Source organism: Delphinapterus leucas, chromosome 4 (genome assembly GCF_059928025.1).
Source record: "Delphinapterus leucas isolate spDelLeu-1000000601 "Yukka" chromosome 4, BTC_Dleu_Yukka2, whole genome shotgun sequence".
In the NCBI taxonomy this organism is placed as follows: domain Eukaryota; kingdom Metazoa; phylum Chordata; class Mammalia; order Artiodactyla; family Monodontidae; genus Delphinapterus; species Delphinapterus leucas.
The window spans coordinates 82,446,241-82,467,563 of record NC_143132.1 but is presented as its reverse complement, the minus strand read 5'-3'; the positions used below and the strand labels follow the sequence as shown (position 1 = coordinate 82,467,563).

The window sequence follows — 21,323 nt, the reverse complement described above, 5'->3', positions numbered from 1 at the left end:
CTGAGCATGTAGCATGTATTTCATCCTTTTCAAACCCTTGCTCACAAATTGCCTCTTGCCATTAGTGTTCTTTCTTTTTCGTTGCCTGTAAACTTTGCCTTCCTTTCCTGAGTCACTTTCTGGTTATATAGTAATCACTATATGTTTATACTTTTTATTTATTCAGAATACTATGCAATAGTGAATACTGTAGCTTTCTATTTAACTCACTAAAAATAACTTGTTAAAGGTATATCAGGAAAAACCGGATGAGGAGTGGTTACCTTATTTGGAACCTGACTATTAAGAATTTAGTATCTTGTTTCCTTCTAAAATTTCCAAATAATACTTACTTTTATAAATTTCTTTTTCCCTTTCAGACTTTTGAAGATTTTAAAAATGACAAGCAAGCTGTAGAATATCAACAACGTATTGTGGATATTTTGTTGAAAGTAAGTATTCAAAGAATATATGTCTTTGTATTGATGTTTATATTAAGAAAACTGAATTATTTGATAGCCAGTTCTAAAATAATCTTGTTTAATAAAGTAATATGTTGCAATCATTTAAAAATTTTATTATGCTGTCTTAGTACTTTATTCAGCTTTTGAAGACAAAGCATTCATTCAAAAACTATAATGTATCTCAGCTACAGAGCACTACTCTTGAGAAATGCATATTGTGATAATTCCTATATTAGTATGATTACATTCAGAAATGGACACTAACTTCAGAATGCTTTGAGAAATAATTAATGTGAAGAGTCTCCTTCTGTCTCATACCAACACCACTGTGTTGCTAAGGTAGTGCCATACATAGTTTTGCCATGGAACTGAGATGATGGTGACACTTAAGAATGATTTGAGGCACACAGAGATGATCATCCCAATCTAAATCTAACTAGATTCAGTTGAAAGCTATTTTGAGATTCATACTGTTGCTAGTGAATGATTCCTTTTCTGTCCATCTGCACAGCTTCAGCCACGCCAGTTTCTTCTTGTAGTTGAAAGCTTAGAATTTTCGTCCTGTTCATTTGGCTATAAAATGGAGATTTCATCCTCTTAGTAACTTTTAGATTATTTTGGACAAGAGATTAAAATTAAAATATTCTCTAGTTGTGCATAACATTAATGCATTAATTACATTTATAATAGTTCTTCATAATTTTCAAAGCTCATTTATATACATGATCTCATTTGAGCTATTTATTGACCTTGTAAGATAGGCAGTGATGAATAAGAGAATAGAATTGCTAAGCTCCCAAATAATGCCAGTTTGATCCAGGTGGCTAGTATGGTACCTTCCCAAATGGTCTTATTCTTGTCCTTTTTTTTTTTTTTTTTTGCCGTACGTGGGCCTCTCACTGTTGTGGCCTCTCCCGTTGCGGAGCACAGGCTCCAGACGCACAGGCTCAGTGGCAATGGCTCATGGGCCTAGCCGCTCCGCGGCATGTGGGATCTTCCCGGACGGGGCACGAACCCATGTCCCCTGCATTGGCAGGCGGACTCTCAACTGCTGTGCCACCAGGGAAGCCCCTCTTGTCCTTCTTTAATTCATGATCTTACTTCTCCTTTACCTAATATTCTTCTGTGGCTCCCCCTTGGCTCAGTTGAAATTAAGTTCTGCTGTGAGAGAAAGTTCAAAATAATAATAGCTTGTTATGGAAATCTAGTTGTCTCCTATAAGTCTGGAGGGTAGGCAACCTGATCTAGTAGAGTAGCTTCACAAACTTATCAGTGATGTACATTCCTTCTGTCTTACTGCTGTTATTCTTAGTATGTGGTTTGTGTCTTTTGGCCCAAAACGGCTGCTGAGGCTCCAGCCGTCACCTCTGCATTCTAGCCAGCCTGAATGCAGAAAGAGATGAAGAAGAAAGTATTCTTTCTTTCAGAAAATTTTTTAGAAGTTGTGTACTGCAATTCTGCTTATATCATGTTGATCACAGCTTAGATATATGGCCCCTTAGATGCTAAGAGAGACTGAGCAATGTACTCTATTTTGTGGGTGGCCATGTGTTTAGCTAAAAATGAGGAGTTCTGTTTCTAAATTAGAAGGAAGGAACAGATGTTGGAGCACAAGTACTAGTTTCTGCCATACCCATCTAAACTGTTTAACACGACATCCAAGATGCTTCTATATTTTCTGGTCCCTGACTACTTCTCTATAACTGCACCCCTCTCTGACCCTCCTCACTGCCCCCACCCCCACCATTCTGTATTATGAACTCCTCAACAGTTTTGTTTCTTTGTTTGTTTTTGTTTGTTTTGGCCACACTGCACAGCTTGCAAGATCTCAGTTCCCCAACCACGGATTGAACCTGGGCCACGGCAGTGAAAGCCCAGAATCCTAACCATTAGGCCACCAGGGGACTCCCTTCTCAACAGTTTTAAATTGTTGGAATTCAGTGAACTTTCTGTGTCACCTTTACAGCTTATGTTCTTTGTGTGAGTTTTCTTTTATCCCACCATGCCTTTTCTTTCCCTTTCCCTGCCTGGCAAATTCCTAGCCATTTTTCAAGACATAACTCAAATATCATCCAAGAGAAACTTTTAGAACCCTCTCTCACACTTCCAGTTTGATTATTTGCCCCTTCTCTGTGTTCATGTAACACTTCATGCTACACTTGGCATACTGTAGTAATCGTTTACATGTATATTTTCCTACCTGGAATGAATTTCCTGTAGGTAGCAACTGTAAGGATTTTTTTTTTTTTTTTGGTCATTGTTTTAACATGCCCAGAAACAGAAACACGTCCAGCACAATGTCTGCAACCTGGTAGATGTTCAAGAAATGTTTGCAAGTTGATTGAATTAGAATTCAAATTTAAAACTGTACTAAGGGACTTCCCTGGTGGTGCAGTGGTTAAGAATCCACCTGCCAATGCAGGGGACACGGGTTCAAGCCATGGTCTGGGAAGATTCCACATGCCACGGAGCAGCAAAGCCCGTGTGCCACAACTACTGAGCCTGTGCTCACGAGCCACAACTACTGAGCTCATGACCCACAACTACTGAAGCCCACACACCTAGAGCCCGTGCTTCACAACAAGAGAAGGCACTGCGATGAGAAGCTGGCACACGGCAACAAAGAGGAGCCCCCACTCGCCGCAACTAGAGAAAGCCCACACGCAGCAATGAAGACCCAATGCAGCCAAAAATAAAAATAAATAAATTAAAAATAATAAAAATAAAACTGTACTAAGTTGGAAGAATGATCCAAATGAAGGAAATAAAGCTCCATGAAGTACTTAAACTCTTACTGTTGGTGAATTGTGCTCTTGTATATATATATATATATTTTAATTGAAGTAGAGTTGATTTACAATATTGTGTTAGTTTCAGGTGTACAGCAAAGTGATTCAGTTTTATATATATATATTTTTTCAGGTTATTTTCCATTATAAGTTATTACAAGATACTGAATATAGTTCTCCGTGCTATACAGTAAATTCTTATTGCTTATCTGTTTTATGTATAGTAGTTTGTATCCATTGCTCTCATACTCCTGATTGACCCCTCCCACCCCCTTTTCCCATAGGTAATCGTAAATTTGTTTTCTATATCTGTGCATCTCTTTCTGTTTTATGTATAGATTCATTTGTATTATTTTTTAGATTCCACATATAAGTGATATCATAATATTTGTCTTTCTGAATTACTTCACTAAAGTATAATATTCTCTGGTTCTATCAATGTTTGCTGCAAATGGCATTATTTCATTCTTTTTTATGGCCGAGTAATATTCCGTTATGTATATAAACCACATTTTCTAAAGCCATTTGTCTGTTGGTGGACACTTAGGTTGCTTCCATGTCTTGGCTATTGTAAATAGTGCTGCTGTGAACATTGGGGTGCATGTATCTTTTCGAATTAGAGTTTTCATCTTTTCAGATACATGTCCAGGAGTGGGATTGCTGGCTCATATGGTAGCTCTATTTTTAGTTTTTTAAAGGAAACTCCATACTGTTTTCCATAGTGGCTGCATCTTGTATATTGTTTTGATAGTATTTACCTAGGGTCAATGAAGAATGAACTTTTGAGATTATTTTCTCATTTCTGATGATAGAGTTGTACTCATTTGTTGAAGTGTTTTTCTGAGGGAGCATAGGCAAGGACCAGAGAACAGGTGAGGGAGCATCAAACCTCAGGCATTATCATGGGTGCTGAATGGCTGCAGATATAGAGGGGGAAAGCTGTTAATTTGTGACTTTTTATAAGATTGCTCAGAAAATTTTGTAAGCATGGTCTCTGAGATCGGTCAGAGAGGAAATGAAAAGAAGCTAAAATTTCTAGGATGATAACTTGCTGAGGTAGCAAGGGAATGGGCTATGAGTTAGAACTGTTTCCTTTGAAGGTGTTTCTAGGATCAGATAGTTAAAATTACACTTCAGAGCAAAAGGAAGAGCTAAAAGCAGAGAAGGGCACTAGTTGGGCCCTGAGAGTTGAGTCTTGGAAAGGACCTGCACACTGAAAGGGAGTGATGACTGGGTATTTTAAAGCTATAGAAAGCTCTTTGAATATTATAAATTGGAATTTAGATACACACACAGATTACAACTTGAAATATCCTCATACTCTAGTAATGATTAATTATGCACTTGAGCAAGCTGTGACTGCTGGATTAAAAGCAGGCATGGTAAAAAAAAAAGAAAGGGACATAGTGCTTTAGCAAAGTAAGAAAAGGTAAGCTAAAAGCTCGGCCCCAAGGGAATGTTTTATAGGAGAAATCTTATAGTTTATCTTTGAACGGAAAATGAAAGGGGGGAATTTAGGACTTTTCTCTAGGTGAGATGGGGTACTATTCCCTAATTTATTTTAGAGTTGCCTCCATAAATTCGTCTAGTCCAAAACAATACCTGGCCTTCCTTCCCATACTTTTGCATTCTCCCTCTTTGTTAATGGCGTCATTCTCCTCCCTGCCTGTCAGGCTCAAGACCTGCCATTTTTCATTCCTCCTTTAGCCACATGTTTCCACACATGTGAATACTTGCCCTGTCTCCTCTCTCTCTGCAGTGTCTTTTGCATCTGTTTCTCCTTCCCTGTTCATTATCACTGCATTGTTCTGAACCCCTCTGTCTCTCCCTTGGACCCTGAAATCACATGCATCTTGGTCTCTCTACCTTTTATCTCTTGCTTCTGTTATTTAATCCTAAACACTGCTGATGGGGTGATTTTCTGAAGCACAGTGCTGATCATGATCAGCTCTCCTCATTGCCCCTTTAGAAACTCCTCAGTTTTTGGTGGAATAAATTCTACATTCCTTAGAATGACATTGGAGGCCTAATCTTTCCTTTCGATCTAATTTCTCCCTCCTCATGCATGCTGCTGCATTCTAATGAAACACACAGTTTCTCCAGACAAACTTGTATTTTCCTGTGTTCATGCTTTTGCCCCTACTCTTCTCTCTGCCTTGACTGCTCTTTCTCCTGACATTTCCCTCTGTCATGTGTTCCACATGGGCTTTAAAGCTTAGTTTAAAAGCTAGTTTTCTCTTTTTTTTTTTTCAAATTTCTTCTCTAACCAGTTGAACTAAATTTCTCCCACTGTGCTTCCATAGTCATTTGTTCCTTTATAATAGTGCTGATTGATCACATTACACTTTTTAGTTAAGATTTGTTTACCTGTCTCACCTTGCTTTCTGGTTCATAATTCCCTTGAAGGCTTCTACCATAGCATCTTACTCATAGTAGTAGGTACTCAGGAGATGAGAGGTCACTTAAATCAGAGGACTGATTATGACTTGATAACTCTGTGTGGTTGCAAAGAGCCTGTTATATGAAACCATCTGTTCAAGAAACTGCTTATACACAAGGCAGAAGCCATTCACTTCATGTTTTCGTGGGCTGGCTGAGTTCTTTTCTGGGATACCTTCACTCTCAAGTTATCTTACTTTTCAACCCCAGAGCAACTCCCTTCTTCCTGTGTTGGTGGACAAATTTTTAATAAGGTTACTTTAATTTAAATTAACTTCAGATTCTCTTTTAAGAATTCAAGAGGGAAACATGATTAATATTTCTTTGAAATCCACCTCTCTAACAATTCAGTTCTTATCCAACTTGTGCCTAAAATTATGCCAAAAATTACTATAATGCTTTCAGGGTGTGCAAGTAGTTGTGCTCCTTCTCTAAATGGTATTGAACTCAATTGTTACATAGCCAATAAAAGAATCTTCGAGTCTTTAGTACTGAGGCTTCCCCCAGCTTCTAATTATTTATTTTTCTGTGTCAAACCAGATGGCATATTGAATAAATGGTCTCTTTTCCTTATCAGGTTATGGTGGAGAATTCAGATTTTACTCCCTCACAAGTAGGGTGTCTCTTTACCTTCCTTGCCCGGCAGCTTGCAAAGCCTGACAATACCTTGTTTGTAAACAGAACCCTTTTTGATCAGGTGAGCATCTTTAACGATAAGAACTAGAATTGTTTTTATTGTAGAAGCTTTTTCACCTTTCAGTTTGGATCTAAATTAGTTTTTTTTTTTTTTTAATGTTGTGTTTGGGTAGTATGACTGCCTAGTAACTTGGTATCATGGGAGTATGGTTTGTGGAGATTGGTTTATATAGATTCTGTTCTCCCAATTATTCTGTTGTTCTAAATTGCCTAGAATTCTTGGCTTAAGAATTTTCCAGTTTAATAATCACCCATCTCACTGGTAGTAAGACTATGCTGTTGAGTATCTGGAGGAGAGATTACTTTTAGAAAATCTGAATTTACTTACAAATGACTTTAACTGTGAAGGTATTTCCTAATCCCGGTTAAATATCTCCACAAAGCCACAGGTGGCAAAGAAAATACTTTTTATCTGGAGAAAGTTGCTAATAATGACCAGCGTTTATTGAGCACTTCATAGTGCCATGCTCTGTTCCAAAGTTTTATATGTATGTATTAACTCCATACTCCCAGTAGCTCTGAAATTGGTATAGTTATTACTCCCATTTTTCAGATGAGGAAACTAAAACCTGGTGAGGTTAAGTCACTCATCCAAGGTCGTACTTAATAAGTGTTATTATTAGCAATAAATATTGTTGTTAAGTGTTAATAAGGTTAGGATTCAAATTCAAGTGGCCTGACTCCAAAGTCCATGCTTTGTGTGGTCCACAGTGTTGAGGATCTTAAAGTTAAGGTATATAGATGTTGCTGGCTTCCAGTCATGTTTCTAAGCAGCAAAGAAATGTGTATAAGGTATATATTAAATTGTTAGCATACCTGAAGCCTGCTGTGTCATCTACTATGCCAGTCAGTTGGGAAGATACCATATACCTGTGGTGTTCGTTGAGCCGAGTGTGAATGAACTGGTGATATAGAAAGGGTAGTAATGGTTTTCATTATGACAGTGGTGTGGCACGCGTGCTGGTATCCAATTAAAAAGATACCTTTTCTTTGACCAGGTCCTTGAGTTCCTCTGTAGTCCTGACGATGACTCCCGACACTCAGAAAGACAGCAGGTATGAACTACTGGAACTCATCTTGCTAAAGAATGAGAAAGAAGACAGAGTAAGCCAGAAAGAACCTTTCTGTACTAGACCTCACTAGACATAAGGGGAAAATGACTTGTGCCAAACCGTAATACTAAGCTAGACAGCGGCAACCAGAAAAGAGTGTGGATGGTTGTTAGTTTGAGCCTCAATCAAACTAAATTCCTAGGCAGACTGGACCTGCCTTGCATTCAACATGACATCAAAGAGAATATAAACTTTACCCTTCTCCTTCATGAGCAACAGTTGGCACCTGTTGTATGCTGCTTTCCACCAGTGTCATTAAGCTGGTAACCACTTCTAGTTGCTATGGCCATGAACCGGAAAGCCTTCAGGATCCTGAGTATTGGAACACTCAGCTTTTGGGAGTGCCACTACACTAGTGCTCAACATTTCTGGAGACTAGAATCCATCTGTCTCTCCACTAATCACTGTGAGAAAGACATTGATTACCACTTCTTTCTACTTAGCCACTTTCTTGAGGGTCCTTTCTAGATAGGATTTCTTGAAAGCTTACCCACTGTAATTGTGAGCACTAAGAGAGGCAGTCTATTTAAAATTGATAGCAAGACTTTGTCAGCCAAGTAAGCTACAAAAACTAAGTGCTTTGAGAGCTATGCTGATTTTTTATGGTAATATATGCCAGGCCAGAGGTTGAGACTCAGATAAAGAATATAGGATTACAACAGCGAACCCTTTCTCTGCACAGCTGTGGCCCCGTGACTGCTGCAGACTGTCTTAGGGAAGAGAACAGCTGCTAAAATTTTGATTGTCTCTTAAATTATACTGAACACAAATAGTAGTGTGGATCCCTCATTTTGCCCCTATTTCTCTATTGGCAGGAAAAGTGAAACATGTTATGCATGGTGTTGCTATATAAAATGATAAAAACTTCTTATGTAAATTACTAAATAAAATAAAAACCAAACCTAAATGTAAAAGCCAAACCTTTAAAAGTAATCGTAATGTAGTAATCTATTATTGGGAATCCCCTTTGGGATTATCTGGGGTTTTTTCCCCAACTCATTTTAGAAAATAGAAAGAAAACTGATGAAGTAAATTGCTCAAGGTCATAAATGAGATTAGAACTCAATTCCTTCCCTTCTAATCCAGCACTCTTTCTCTTGTACTGTTTGTCATATATCAAAATTTGTTTATGCAATATATTTGAATATTTTCCAGTGGTATGCTGATAAAAGTTTAACAACTGGTTCACACTGATATGAACGTTGGTTGATGTTTTCATTTATTAAAGGGAATAAGATGAAAGTGCAACAGTGAAAGCATGTCAGAACTTCATTCATCAGTGTTGTGACTTCTTTGCTGAATCGGATAACAGTTTTTGAATACTGGAAAATAATTCCTTAATTTTTTTGTGCTATTATAGTGTAATGTCTCTGACATGCACACTTTTAAGTCTGACTATCTTTTTAACATTATCTCCATCACTTTCTTAACCAGAAATTGGCACGCTTTTTCTGTAAAGGACCAGCGAGTAAATATTTTAGGCTTTATGGGTCACATATAGTCTCTGTCACATATTCTTCTTTGTTTGTTTGTTTTATAACCCTTTGAGCATGTAACAAGCCCTGATTTACAGCATTTGCCTGTTTCCATGGTGTAAGTATTCCCACCATGGCTGACTTCAGTCTACCAGCATGATGTCACCCGGCACATGGAATTGGGGAGAGATGCACCATACCACACACTTATGTAATATTTCCACCATACAGATACGGCTACAGTAACTAACCTTGAGAGCATACACAGTAAAATGTAGTAAAATAATTAGGAAGTGGTGAGTGTGGGTATTGATTACCTTCACTTTTAATTTAATTTATTTAATTGTAGGTTTATATAATTTGATTTTTAACAATGCCTGTATTTAACCACCGGCTTACAAAATTCCTGAAAGTTAAGTCAGTTTCAGCTCAGTAAGTTGGTTCAGACTGGCTCTAGCAGTGGCATTTGATTATGTTATTCCAAGCTGAGGCTTCTAGCAGGTGGGTTCACGCTATCATTGCTCTGTATAGCAGTACATTATAATACTCAAAATGGATTAAATTAGAGTTCCGAAGTGTAAAGGTAGGATAGGTTTTATTTCTTTTCTGCCTTTTAAAAAAATTTGACTTGAAAGTAATCAATTTCCTGTGTTAGAAAAATGCTTTGTTAAATGGTTTCCTGGAGTTCTGAGAAAGAGTGTTACTCTGGATCTTGAACTTAAATATAGGAGAGAGCTTTCTCATATTGCTCTAATGACTATGTAGTGATTCTATTATATTTGAGATTTATTTTAAAATATTTATATTTCAACATCCTGGTCACCTTTTTTTATTCAGCTACTTAGTGTGGTAAAGATTAATTACATGAACCCCGGTATTTTTCTTTGTTTTTTATTGTGGTCAAATATATATACACAATAAGATTTGTCATTTTAAGCATTTTAAGTGTACAGTTCTCATTAAATATAATCGCACTGTTGTGCAACCATCACCACCATCTGTCTCCAGAACTTTATAGTCCCAAACTGAAACTCTGTACTCATTAAACAGTAAGTCCTTGTTACCCCTCCCCAGCACCCTGGCAACTATTAAACCTTCTGTCTCTGAATTTGACTACTTTAGGTGCCTCGTATAAGTGGAATTATACATTATGTGTCCTTTTATGACTTATTTCACTTAGCATGATGTTTTTAAGGTTTATCGATATGTGGCATGTGTCAGAATTTCATTCCTTTTTAAGGATGAACAGTATTCCATTATATGTATATACCATATTTTGTTCATCCATTTATCCATTGATTGACATTAGGGTTGTTTCCACCTTTTAGCTCTTGTGAATAATGCTATACTGTGAGAAACCCCAAGTTTAGTTAGAAAAATTAACACGTGAACATGGATACTACCTGTGGGCAACAGATTTTAAAGAGCCATAAGTCATAAAGGCACCAGACAAAAATTCACTTATTGAAAGAATACATATGGACGTTTTTAGCTTAGTGGAGGGTCAATTAGATATTCTAATATCTAATAAGGCTTTGTTTGCAAACACTTTGGCATTCCTTCCATGTTTGAAAATAGAGCTGTTTACCTTTTTGTAAGACTTAAATACAATATGATCAACATTATAATGGCAGTCTAACCCCTTGTATACATGAAAGCCAAACTGAAACATCAGCACATAATAAGACAAAAGCGAAAAAGGTATGGTTTCTGTGGCTGAATGGACCCTTAAAGAGCTAATAAATAAGAGTAGATTCCAAAGTGTTTTTACTCATTTATTTTAAATGTTCAGGTCCTTTTAGAATTGCTGCAGGCTGGAGGCATAGTTCAATTTGAAGAGAGTCGGCTCATCCGTATGGCAGAAAAGGCAGAATTGTAAGTTGCTTTGAAGCCATGTATTAGTTCCCATAGAACTATTAAATTACATTTCTCTAACTTGAAGCCCAGTTTATTTATGCATTGCCATTTTTTTAAGAAAAGTTATGCATGTAACAACAAAAAAAACCTGGGTGCAAAAGTTTTTGCCTTTCAAGTCTAGAAATTAGTTAGATTTGCAGAAATTAATAGCAAGTAAATTTGAAGTGCTTGTACATTTTAGTGTGAAAATGAAATAGCAGCCTTATGATTTATTATTGTAGTTTTTTTACTTAAAATTTCCATGGTATTTCATAGATTTTTGACAGTTATATATATTATAAACAATGCAGAATTTAACATAGCAAATAAGATGCAATATGTTAGCACTACTATTTAGTTTGTTGAATATTTCATTTGACATATTTAATTCTGAATAGGGAAATTTCATATAATTGATTATATTGATATGTAATACATTAACTATTTTTTATGTGACGCATTGTTGCTTTAACATTTATTTTGTACCCAGCTTTGAAATTTCTTATAAACATAGTATTCAGCAGCATCTTAAACATATATTTAGAGGAACGGCAGGTACTATAACTTCATTTAACAATAGAAATCACATCTACTATATTCATTTTCCTTAATACTAACCTCTATGCCTGAGCAAATGTCTTGAAACAATAAGCTAATAACCACCTGACTGTTTGGTACACTGAAGTTTTTCCTTTTATGTTCTAGCTATCAAATTTGTGAATTTATGTATGAACGAGAACACCAGTATGACAAAATTATTGATTGCTACTTACGTGACCCACTAAGAGAGGTGAGTTAAGAGACAGCTTTACCCTTTTTTCTTACTCAGTCCCCCTCCTCCCCTTATCAAGAAGAAATAACTATTCAGTAGAAATATTTGGACATATGTTTGCTGACTTAAAGTTTTGTTCATTGTTCAGTAGGGCTTAATTGAGTGCCTGCTATTAGCCAAGTATATATTGATAATTAAAACAGATATATAGTTCCTGTAATTTTATAACTTATAGTTTAGTGATGGAGATGGACAGTAAGAAAACCAAATATTTAGTTACAAATTGTGATGAGCGCTAGAGAAACTGGGTGCACCATGAGAGGATAATGGGGAAACTGACTTATACAGAGCAGCCAGGGAAGGAATCTCAGATAAAATGACTTATAAACTGAGTTTTGGAATTTGAGAAGAAGCCAGTCAAGCCAAGAGCCAATAGAAAAATGCTGCAGGATCAGGAACAGTATATGCAAAGATCTCGAGGTGGGAAAATTTTTTGACATGTTCAAGGAACTGAATAGAGATCGTATAAATGAAGCTTAGATCATTGTAAGTTGAGCATAACGGGCAAGGGCAAAAGTGATTTGAGATGAAATTGGGAATATGGACAGAGACCACCAAAGCAAAAGAATGATATTCACTGTTAGGTTAATGAAATTGAGACTAACATTAATTGGAACAGATTTGCAACTTCTAAGGATCTACCCTAAACTTTAAACAATTACTCTTTCTCTTTTAAGTCAGTCGTCCATCAGTTAACTATCTCCAAATGGTTTTCCATCTCCAAATAACAGATATTTACCAAGACTGGTACAGTTAGTAGATAGTGACTAAATATTGCTTGAGTGAATGAATGAATGAATTATATTGTCTTGTGCTTTTCAGGAAGAAGTCTTTAACTACATTCACAATATCTTATCCATTCCTGGACACAGTGCAGAGGAGAAGCAATCTGTATGGCAGAAGGCAATGGATCATATTGAGGTACTGATTCAACAGAATTTTTAAAACTTTCCCATTTGTATGGATATCTCCCAAATTAAATTTTTCTAACTAAACAGTTGGAGGTATTATATTATTAAGTTGATTTGCTTGAGGATTAACATCTTTTTCAGATAATTCTGCCTCACATTTGTATTCGTAAAACCCACGTCATGTACAATTTATTATATCATGACTTCTGAAAATAACTCATGTTCAACCAGCTAGTTGACAAACTGGAATTTTAGTGGGTTTTTACAGTGTTCTTAGAAATTCTGAAAGTACTACTGATCTTTTTCTCTACTACATGATGGAGCCATTCCCCCTAGTCACCTGATGGAATTTTAGAAACATTACTGCAATGAGTTGTTCTCTCTGATGTATTTCCCTTCTTTATGTAAGAGGATGATGATTCTGATTTTGTTTATGCATGCTGTTTTACAGGAATGCAAGAGTTGACTTTGAAACTAAAAGTTCTTTTTTAAAAACTTGCTTATAGATGCCTAAATGGAGAGACGAATACGTGTGTAATGAACATGTGATCAGAATGCATTCTAAAAAGAGGCCCAAAAATCACTCCTCACTTTTAGTTTCTTTAGGTTCATAAATACAGTATTCCTCAGAAACCAACAGAGCTAGAGATTTGTTTTAATCTGTTCTGTATTATGGGTCACTAATTATTGAAAAAAAGTAGTAATGAAGGATGTTGAGGTAATTCGAGTTTTGGAAATAACATTTATATCTACAGAGTTTCTCTCCTCCTCCTTGTAGCAAGGATCAGGTAACTTCTGGTGATGGATTTAGAGATGCGGTGAAAGATATGATTATGCAACATGTTTAAAAATTTTTTTACGTATGAAAAATAATAAGAGCTCTGAAACTTTGAGAAAGCATTGCATGTAGTGTGAATACTTTTAGTTCCTGATAATTGTAACGTTTAGAAAGATCAGAAATGTGAACAGCATCTTATGTAAAACATCTGGCGTGAAAGGTGGTGCAGTCAGTGGGCTGAAGTAATTTCCACACTTTCATCTATAGGATTGAGAACATATATATGTTATTAATTCAGTCTTATCGTATTCCTGCTAACAATAAGATCAATATATCTTGGTGAAAGAACCCAAGAAAACCTTCTTCAACTTTGAATTATATCTTTTTTTCCTCTAATCATTTTGTATTCTTTTTCCTTTCATCATCCCCTTTAAGTCTCCATAGTTACATTATGCCTCATTGTTCATTTCACTTCATCTGCATTATGCAGTGGTTTGAGCACATGGACTCCAGACATCCAGAAATGAAGCTGTGTCTCTCCACATAATGTGAAACATGATGAATTAATCAATGAACAAACAAATTATTCAGCAGAAAACTCATACTGGAGAAGCAAGAAGTATTGTTTCTGCACAGCAATTATTTCTGCTATTTTTCCCACATCTGTGCATTTTTTCACCTTGAACTTTTTAATACTTCCTAAGGCCACGTTAGAAATCTATAGACACTTTTGAAGGACTTGTGTGGCTTTGGTAATGTAAATAAAATCAACATTAAATACGTAGGGGGAAAGTCCTCATAATAAAGTTTTCAGACAGTCTACATAGTGTATAGATTAGTGGTTCCTAACACTTTGGGGGTTATAGATCTCTTTTGAGAATCTAGTGAAAGATTTGGACCTGTGCCTTATAGTATTGTGCATGTGCTCAGACGCATAATTTCGTTTGCTATTTCAGGGATCCACAGACTCCCTAAAAGACATTCTTAGACTGGGTCTGTAGATTTCAGGTAAAGAATCTCTGGTAAAGATGGTTTTTCCAATATGGACAACACACGTTTCATGAGATTTTAAAAAATATTTTTGATTTTGAAATATAAAAAAGAAACAAAAAAGTGCGTAAAAGTACAGTTTAATAAAAAAATAAAAAAGCCAACATCCCAGAAATAGAGTTATTTCCAGTATCCCAGACTATTCCCATGTATCCTTTTCTTATCACAATTCACTGCCTTACTAATATATTCATTATCCTCGTTCTTCTGATAATTTATTGCACTTTTATATATTGTTATTGCACCTGCCTGCACCCCTAAAAATATGTATTTTTGTTTTGCCTGTTTCTGAACTTTATATAAATGGAGTTATACTCTGTATTTTCTTTTTCTTAATATTTTGAGAAATTTATACATTTTATTGTTTGTAGCTAGTTCATTTTTATTACTGTATAGTGTTAAATTTTACAAGTATATCACAGTCTATCCATTATACTGTTAATGGACATTTCAGTTGTTTCTAGTTTTTGACTATTAAAAGTAGTCCATCCAGGATCATGCTTACATATGCATCTTGAACACAGCTACCACATGCATTTCTCTAGAACAGTGGTTCTCAGTTTGGTCCCTGGTAGAGCATTACAGCATCAGCTGAGAACTCGATAGAAATGCAGTTTAAGTCCTCACCTCAGACCTACTGAATCAGAAACTCTGGGGGCAGGGCCCAGCAGTACATTTTAACAAGCCCTCCTGGTGATTTTGATGCATGTTAACATTTGATAATCTCTGTTCTAGGGTCTGTAGTTGCCAATTAACTGGGATAAATATATTAAACTTAAGCAGATGCCAGCATTATGTGAGATTTTCCATTGACTCTATATTCTTGCTAGAGTTTAAAATTTTGTCTGTCTAATGGATGAATAATGATATTTCATTATGTTTTAAATTTACATATCCTTAATTACTAATGGGATTGATAGATTCATATTTATTGGCTGTTTAAATTTCCTTTCTGTGATGTCCCTGTTCAAGTCTTTTGCCCATTTTTCTGTTAGAATGTATCTTGTACTCATTGATGTAGGAGTTCTTTATGTATCCTGGATGTTAGTCTTTTTTTCAGTGATACATGTTGCAAATATCTTCTACTCTGTGGCTTTTTTTCTATGTTTCTTTTTAAGAAAAGTTTTTTTTTTTTTTTAAGTAGTCAGAATAATCAATTTTTTCCTTCGGTACTGAAGAAGTCCTATATTATTGTCTAAAAGCTTTCTTGTTTTTTGTTTCATCTATAAATCTTAGATCCACCTGAATCCACTTTTGTATATGATTTAAGGTGGGGATCCATTTAATTTTTTTTTTTTTTGCGGTACGCGGGCCTCTCACTGTTGTGGCCTCTCCCGTTGTGGAGCACATGCTCCGGACGCGCAGGCTCAGCGGCCATGGCTCACAGGCCCAGCCGCCCCGCGGCACGCGGGATCTTCCCTGACCGGGGCACGAACCCGCGCCCCCTGCATCGGCAGGCGGACTCTCAACCACTGCGCCACCAGGGAAGCCCCCCAATTAATTTTTTAAAATATGGATGCCCAGTTCTCCAGCAACAGTTTTTTTTCCTTTTTTCCTCCTTTTTAAAAATTGAAGTATAGTTGATTTACAATGTTTTAGGTGTACAGCAAAGTGATTCAGTTATACATATATATATTTTTTTCTTTTTCAGATTCTTTTCCATTATAGGTTATTACAAGATATTTTAATATATTTGAATATATAAACTATATTTGAATATAGCTCCCTATGCTATTTATCTTATATATAGTAGTATATATCTGTTTATCCAAAATCCCTAATTTATCCCTCCCCCCTTCCATAAGTTTGTTCTCTATGTATGTATGTTTGTTTCCAATGTATGTATGTGAGTCTATTTCTGTTTTGTAAATAAATTCCTTTGTATTTTTTTTTCAGATACCACATACAAGTGGTATATGATATTTGTCTTTCTCTGTCTGACTTACTTCACTTAGTATTATAATCTCTAGGTCCATCCATGTTGCTGCAAATGGCATTATTTCATTCTTTTTTATGGCTGAGTAATATTCCACTGTATATATATATACCACATCTTCTTTATCCATTCATCTGTCTGTGGACGTTTAGGTTGCTTCCATGTCTTGACTATTGTAAATAGTGCTGCTATGAACATTGGGGTGCGTGTATCTTTTTGAATTAGAGTTTTCATTTTTTCTGGGTATATGCTTAGGTGTGGGATTGCTGGATCATATGGTAGTTCTATTTTTAGTTTTTTGAGGAACCTCCGTACTGTTTTCCATAATGGCTGCACCAACTTACATTCCCACCAAAAGTGTAGGAGGTTCCTTTTTTTCCACACCCTCTCCAGCATTTACTATTTGTAGACTTTTTGGTGATGGCCATTCTGATCTGTGAGGTGATACCTCACTGTGGTTTTGATTTGCATTTTTCTAATAATTAGCCGTGTTGAACATCTTTTCATATGCCTGCTGGCCAGCTGTGTGTCTTCTGTGGAGAAATGTCTATTTAGGTCTCCTGCCCATTTTTCAATTGTGTGTTTTTTTTGTTTTGTTTTTTTTTATATTGAGCTGTATGAGCTGTTTGGAAATCAATCCCTTTTTGGTCACATCATTTGTAGATATTTTCTCCCATTCTGTAAGTTGTCTTTTTATTTTGTTTATGGTTTCCTTTGCTGTTCAAAAGTCTGTAAGTTTGATTAGGTCCCATTTGTTTATTTTTGCTTTTGTTTCCATTACTCTAGGAGATAGCTCCAAAAAAGTATTGCTATGATTTATGTCAGAGTGTTCTGCCTATGTTTTCCTATAGGAGTTTTATAGTATCTGGTCTTACATTTAGGTCTTTAATCCATTTTGAGTTTATTTTGTACATGGTGTTAGAGAATGGTCTATGTTCATTTGTTTACATGTAGCTGTCCAGTTTTCCCAGCACCAGTTATTGAAGAGACTGTCTTTTCTCCATTGTATATTCTTCCCTCCTTGGTTGTAGTTTAATTGACCATAAGTGCGTGGGTTTATTTCTGGGCTTTCTGTCCTGTTCCATTGATCTATGTGCTAGCAACAATTATTTTAAAAGCCCAGCAGTGCTACCTTATCATAAGTATACCAAGGATCTCTGTGTTTTGTCTCTTTTTCTGAGCTCTCTTCTGTTTGATTGGTCTTTGTCTCTACATGTACCACACTACTTGAAATATTGTGGTTTTATAATAAGTCTTCATGTTTTTTCAGAGAGTATTGGCTGTTTACTTCCAAATTCATTTTAGAATCAGCTTGTCAAGTTCCACCAAAAGCAATTTCTAACCTTATGATTCTGACAAGGATTACATTGAATCTTTCAATCATTTTTAATTTAATTGACATCTTTACATTGTGAGTCTTCCACCTTATGACCATTTGGTGTAACCGTTTATTGAATAACTTTCTATAAAGTTTTATAATTTCTTCTGTAGAGACTTTTCATCCACTGTTAGATTTACTGTCACAACTTCATATATTTTAGCATAACAGTGCTATTGTTAATGATATTTTTATTTTTGTTTATTTATTTAAATTTATTTTATTTATTTATTTATGGCTGCATTGGGTCTTCGTTGCTGCACGCGGGCTTTCTCTAGTTGCAGTGAGCGGGGGCTACTCTCTCATTGCGGTGCGTGGGCTTCTCGTTGTGGTGGCTTCTCTTGTTGCGGAGCATGGTCTCTAGGTGTGCAGGCTTCAATAGTTGTAGCACGTGGGCTCAGTAGTTGTGGCTCACAGGCTCTAGAGTGCAGGCTCAGTAGTTGTGGCACACAGGCTTAGCTGCTCCGCAGCATGTGGGATCTTCTCAGACCAGGGCTCAAACCCATGTCCCCTGCATTGGCAGGCAGACTCCCAACCACAATGCTGCCTGGGAAGCCTATTAATGATATTTTAAAAATTTTATTTCTAACATGTACAATGTTCACTGTAAAGATTTTTATGGAAGTCTTCTATTTCTACTATGCTGACAGTTTTCTCATGAATGAATTTTATCATCTTTTCTCCCTTATTCTATTTTTGTCATAAATTTTATTGATATTAAATCAGCCTTGAATTCTATGGGTAAATGCAACTTGAATCTGATATATTATCTTTTCTGTATATTGTTGGATTTTTTTTTATTTATTAGTGTTCACAATTAAGACTGGTCTATAATTTTCCTTTCCTTTCTTATGTTGTTCTACTGAGTTTAGGTATCAAAATTTTGCTAGCCTTATACAGTGAGCTGAAGTAGCTTCCTTTTTTCTATTCTCTGTAAGAGATTAATTGGTATTGGAATTATTTCTTCCTTAAATGATTGCTGGGCACTTACCAGTGAAGCTATTTGGGCCTGTAGTGTTTCATATGGGAAGATTTTTGACTATTCATTCAGTTTCTTTAGTGGTTAAAAATCAATGCATGTTTTCTATTTCTTTTTTTTTTTTAATTTATTTCTTTTATTTATTTATTTTTGGCTGCATTGGGTCCTTGTTGCTGCACACAGGCTTTCTCTAGTTGCGGTGAGCAGGGGCTGCTCTTTGTTGCGGTGCGCGGGCTTCTCACTGCAGTGGCTTCTCTTGTTGCCGAACACAGGCTCTAGGCACGCGGGCTTCAGTAGCTGTGGCACGCAGGCTCTGTAGTTGTGGCGCACAGGCTTAGTTGCTCTGCGGCATGTGGGATCTTCCCGGACCAGGGCTCGAACCCATGTCCCCTGCATTGGCAGGTGGATTCTTAAGCACTGTACCACCAGGGAAGCCCTTGTTTTCTATTTCTTACGTCAGTTTATTATATTATATTTTTCTAGGAATTTATCCATTTTGACTAAATATTTAAATCTTCAACATAAATTAATTCATAATAGTTTCTTATCTTTTTAATGCCTGAAGATCAGTAGTAATATCCCCCTTTTCATATGTGATATTGATTAGTTGTGCCTTCTCTGTTTTGAGATGTATCGTATAAAAGTAGTTTAAACTACAATAACTTGTGTCATCTAAGTATTATTAATCTGCACATACTAACACAAAATTATTAGATACATATCACAAGTGTTGCCATCACAATAACTTGTCTTATTTTTATTTGACAATATAATATGTTGATCTATAGCCAGTCTTGGCATTTTAGCCATGGAACATGCAATTGAAAAGGTAGAATAGGATCACAGAAACCAAGAAGAGAGTTTCAAGAAGAAAAGGAAAGCCTGTAGTGTCTAGGAAAGTTCAGGAGAGGGCAGGTTGGAAGTCTTAGATTTGACAGAAATAGGTCTTATTAACAGTGGTCAACCTCTTAGTCTCATTTAAGACTTATGACCTGAAGTTGATTTCTTAAGACACCTCTGGTTTCAAAATCTACCAGGCATCAGAGGTAAAGTTTTAGAATTCTTAGCTAGAGAAATTACAACTATGTTCTTCTTTTTTCCATTTCTTTAAGTTATTACTTTAAGCTCAAGGGTAAATTCACTGGCAGAGAATTTGGGAAGCTTTTGTTCCTTCCATTCATCCTGTAGATATCATGGCCTAAATCCAGAATTTTAGTGCTTTCATTTTCTAAGAATTCTGAATTACCTTTCATATCAAAATCTGGTTTTTTACATGATGCTTTTCTAATTTTACTCATTTGCAATATGTCTTTAAATTGTGGCCCTATATTGAGGTTTCCTGAAATGCAGTGTAGAAGCTCATGAAAATATTGATGTAGGTGATCATACTTCACACCTGTGGAAATTCTATTTAACTTTAACATTGAAGATTATTTTATATTTTTCTTTCATTACAGGAGCTTGTGTCCCTGAAGCCCTGTAAAGCTGCAGAGCTGGTTGCTACTCACTTTTCTGAACAGATTGAAACAGTCATTAAAAAACTTCAGGTAAACTTCGCAAAATATACTGGGAAGAAGCATCTAGTGGAGAGACAATGATTGACTATCCACCTAAGAACTTTTGACTATAGTAATTTCTTCAGTTGATAGTTGCCTTCTAATAGCAGTTTCTACACATTGTGTGTATGTGTGTGTGTGTATGTATTTGGAAGCAATTGTGTGATAATCTCTGAGTCTAGAAATGAGGGAGTTCATCTTTGTGCATAACAAATATTAACATCACAGAAATATTTTTGGAAATACAACCTGTTGTTACCTGGAAATCATAATCCACAGAGGGTCCTCTCCCCCCGCCACCCACCCACCTCTCCATATCTTTTGCTATAGTGACTGCAACCATATTCTCTTCAGGCTTCATGTTATTTATTCAGACTTTTGTCATCCTCCTACTGGGTTAATGCTGACTATTTTTTAAAATTTATTTTATTGTATATTTATTTATTTTTGGCTGCGTTGGGTCTTTGTCGCTGCGTGCGGGCTTTCTCTAGTTGCGGCGAGCGGGGGCTACTCTTCGTTGTGGTGCGCTGGCTTCTCATTGCGGTGGCTTCTCTTGTTGCAGAGCACGGGCTCTAGGTGTGTGGGCTTCAGTAGCTGTGGCACGTGGGCTCAGTAGTTGTGGCACATGGGCTTAGTTGCTCTGGGGCATGTGGGATCTTCCCAGACTAGGGCTCAAACCCGTGTCCCCTGCATTGGCAGGTGGATTCTTAACCACTGCGCCACCAGGGAAGTCCCAATGCTGACTATTTAGAATTTTTCTCGGAAAATCTTAGCTAGAATACAGGTATATTAATGCTGAATATTGAGATGCTCATTTTGAAGTACTATTTAATGGACCTAATATTTCACTTGTCACTACTGTGGCAGTGCTAGTAGTGAGTTTTGCTTGTTACCGTTATGGCCACAAGTGATAGAGATAGGGAATAGGACAATGACAGGAACATGTAGCACAACCCAGAGTCCTCAAGTAGCAGTAATAGTAGTAGGGGTTAGGTATGCAAGAAGGAAACCAAAGCAGTGAGTGGGAGGCAGCTGACATGAGACAGAGATGTG

General features: G+C 36.4%; 1 protein-coding gene across 5 annotated transcripts in view; it reads left to right on the top strand.

The window, feature by feature from the left end:
- The window catches only part of VPS8 (VPS8 subunit of CORVET complex), a 319,158-nt gene that overhangs the window by 163,894 nt on the left and 133,941 nt on the right, over positions 1 to 21,323 (top strand). For all 5 annotated transcript variants that reach the window (XM_089910741.1, XM_089910739.1, XM_089910738.1 and 2 more), the window contains 7 exons: positions 360 to 431; positions 6,249 to 6,368; positions 7,366 to 7,422; positions 10,747 to 10,829; positions 11,556 to 11,640; positions 12,505 to 12,603; positions 20,172 to 20,261. In XM_089910741.1, coding sequence (XP_089766867.1) covers positions 360 to 431; positions 6,249 to 6,368; positions 7,366 to 7,422; positions 10,747 to 10,829; positions 11,556 to 11,640; positions 12,505 to 12,603; positions 20,172 to 20,261 — 606 coding nt within the window. The remainder of the gene's footprint in view (positions 1 to 359; positions 432 to 6,248; positions 6,369 to 7,365; positions 7,423 to 10,746; positions 10,830 to 11,555; positions 11,641 to 12,504; positions 12,604 to 20,171; positions 20,262 to 21,323) is intronic.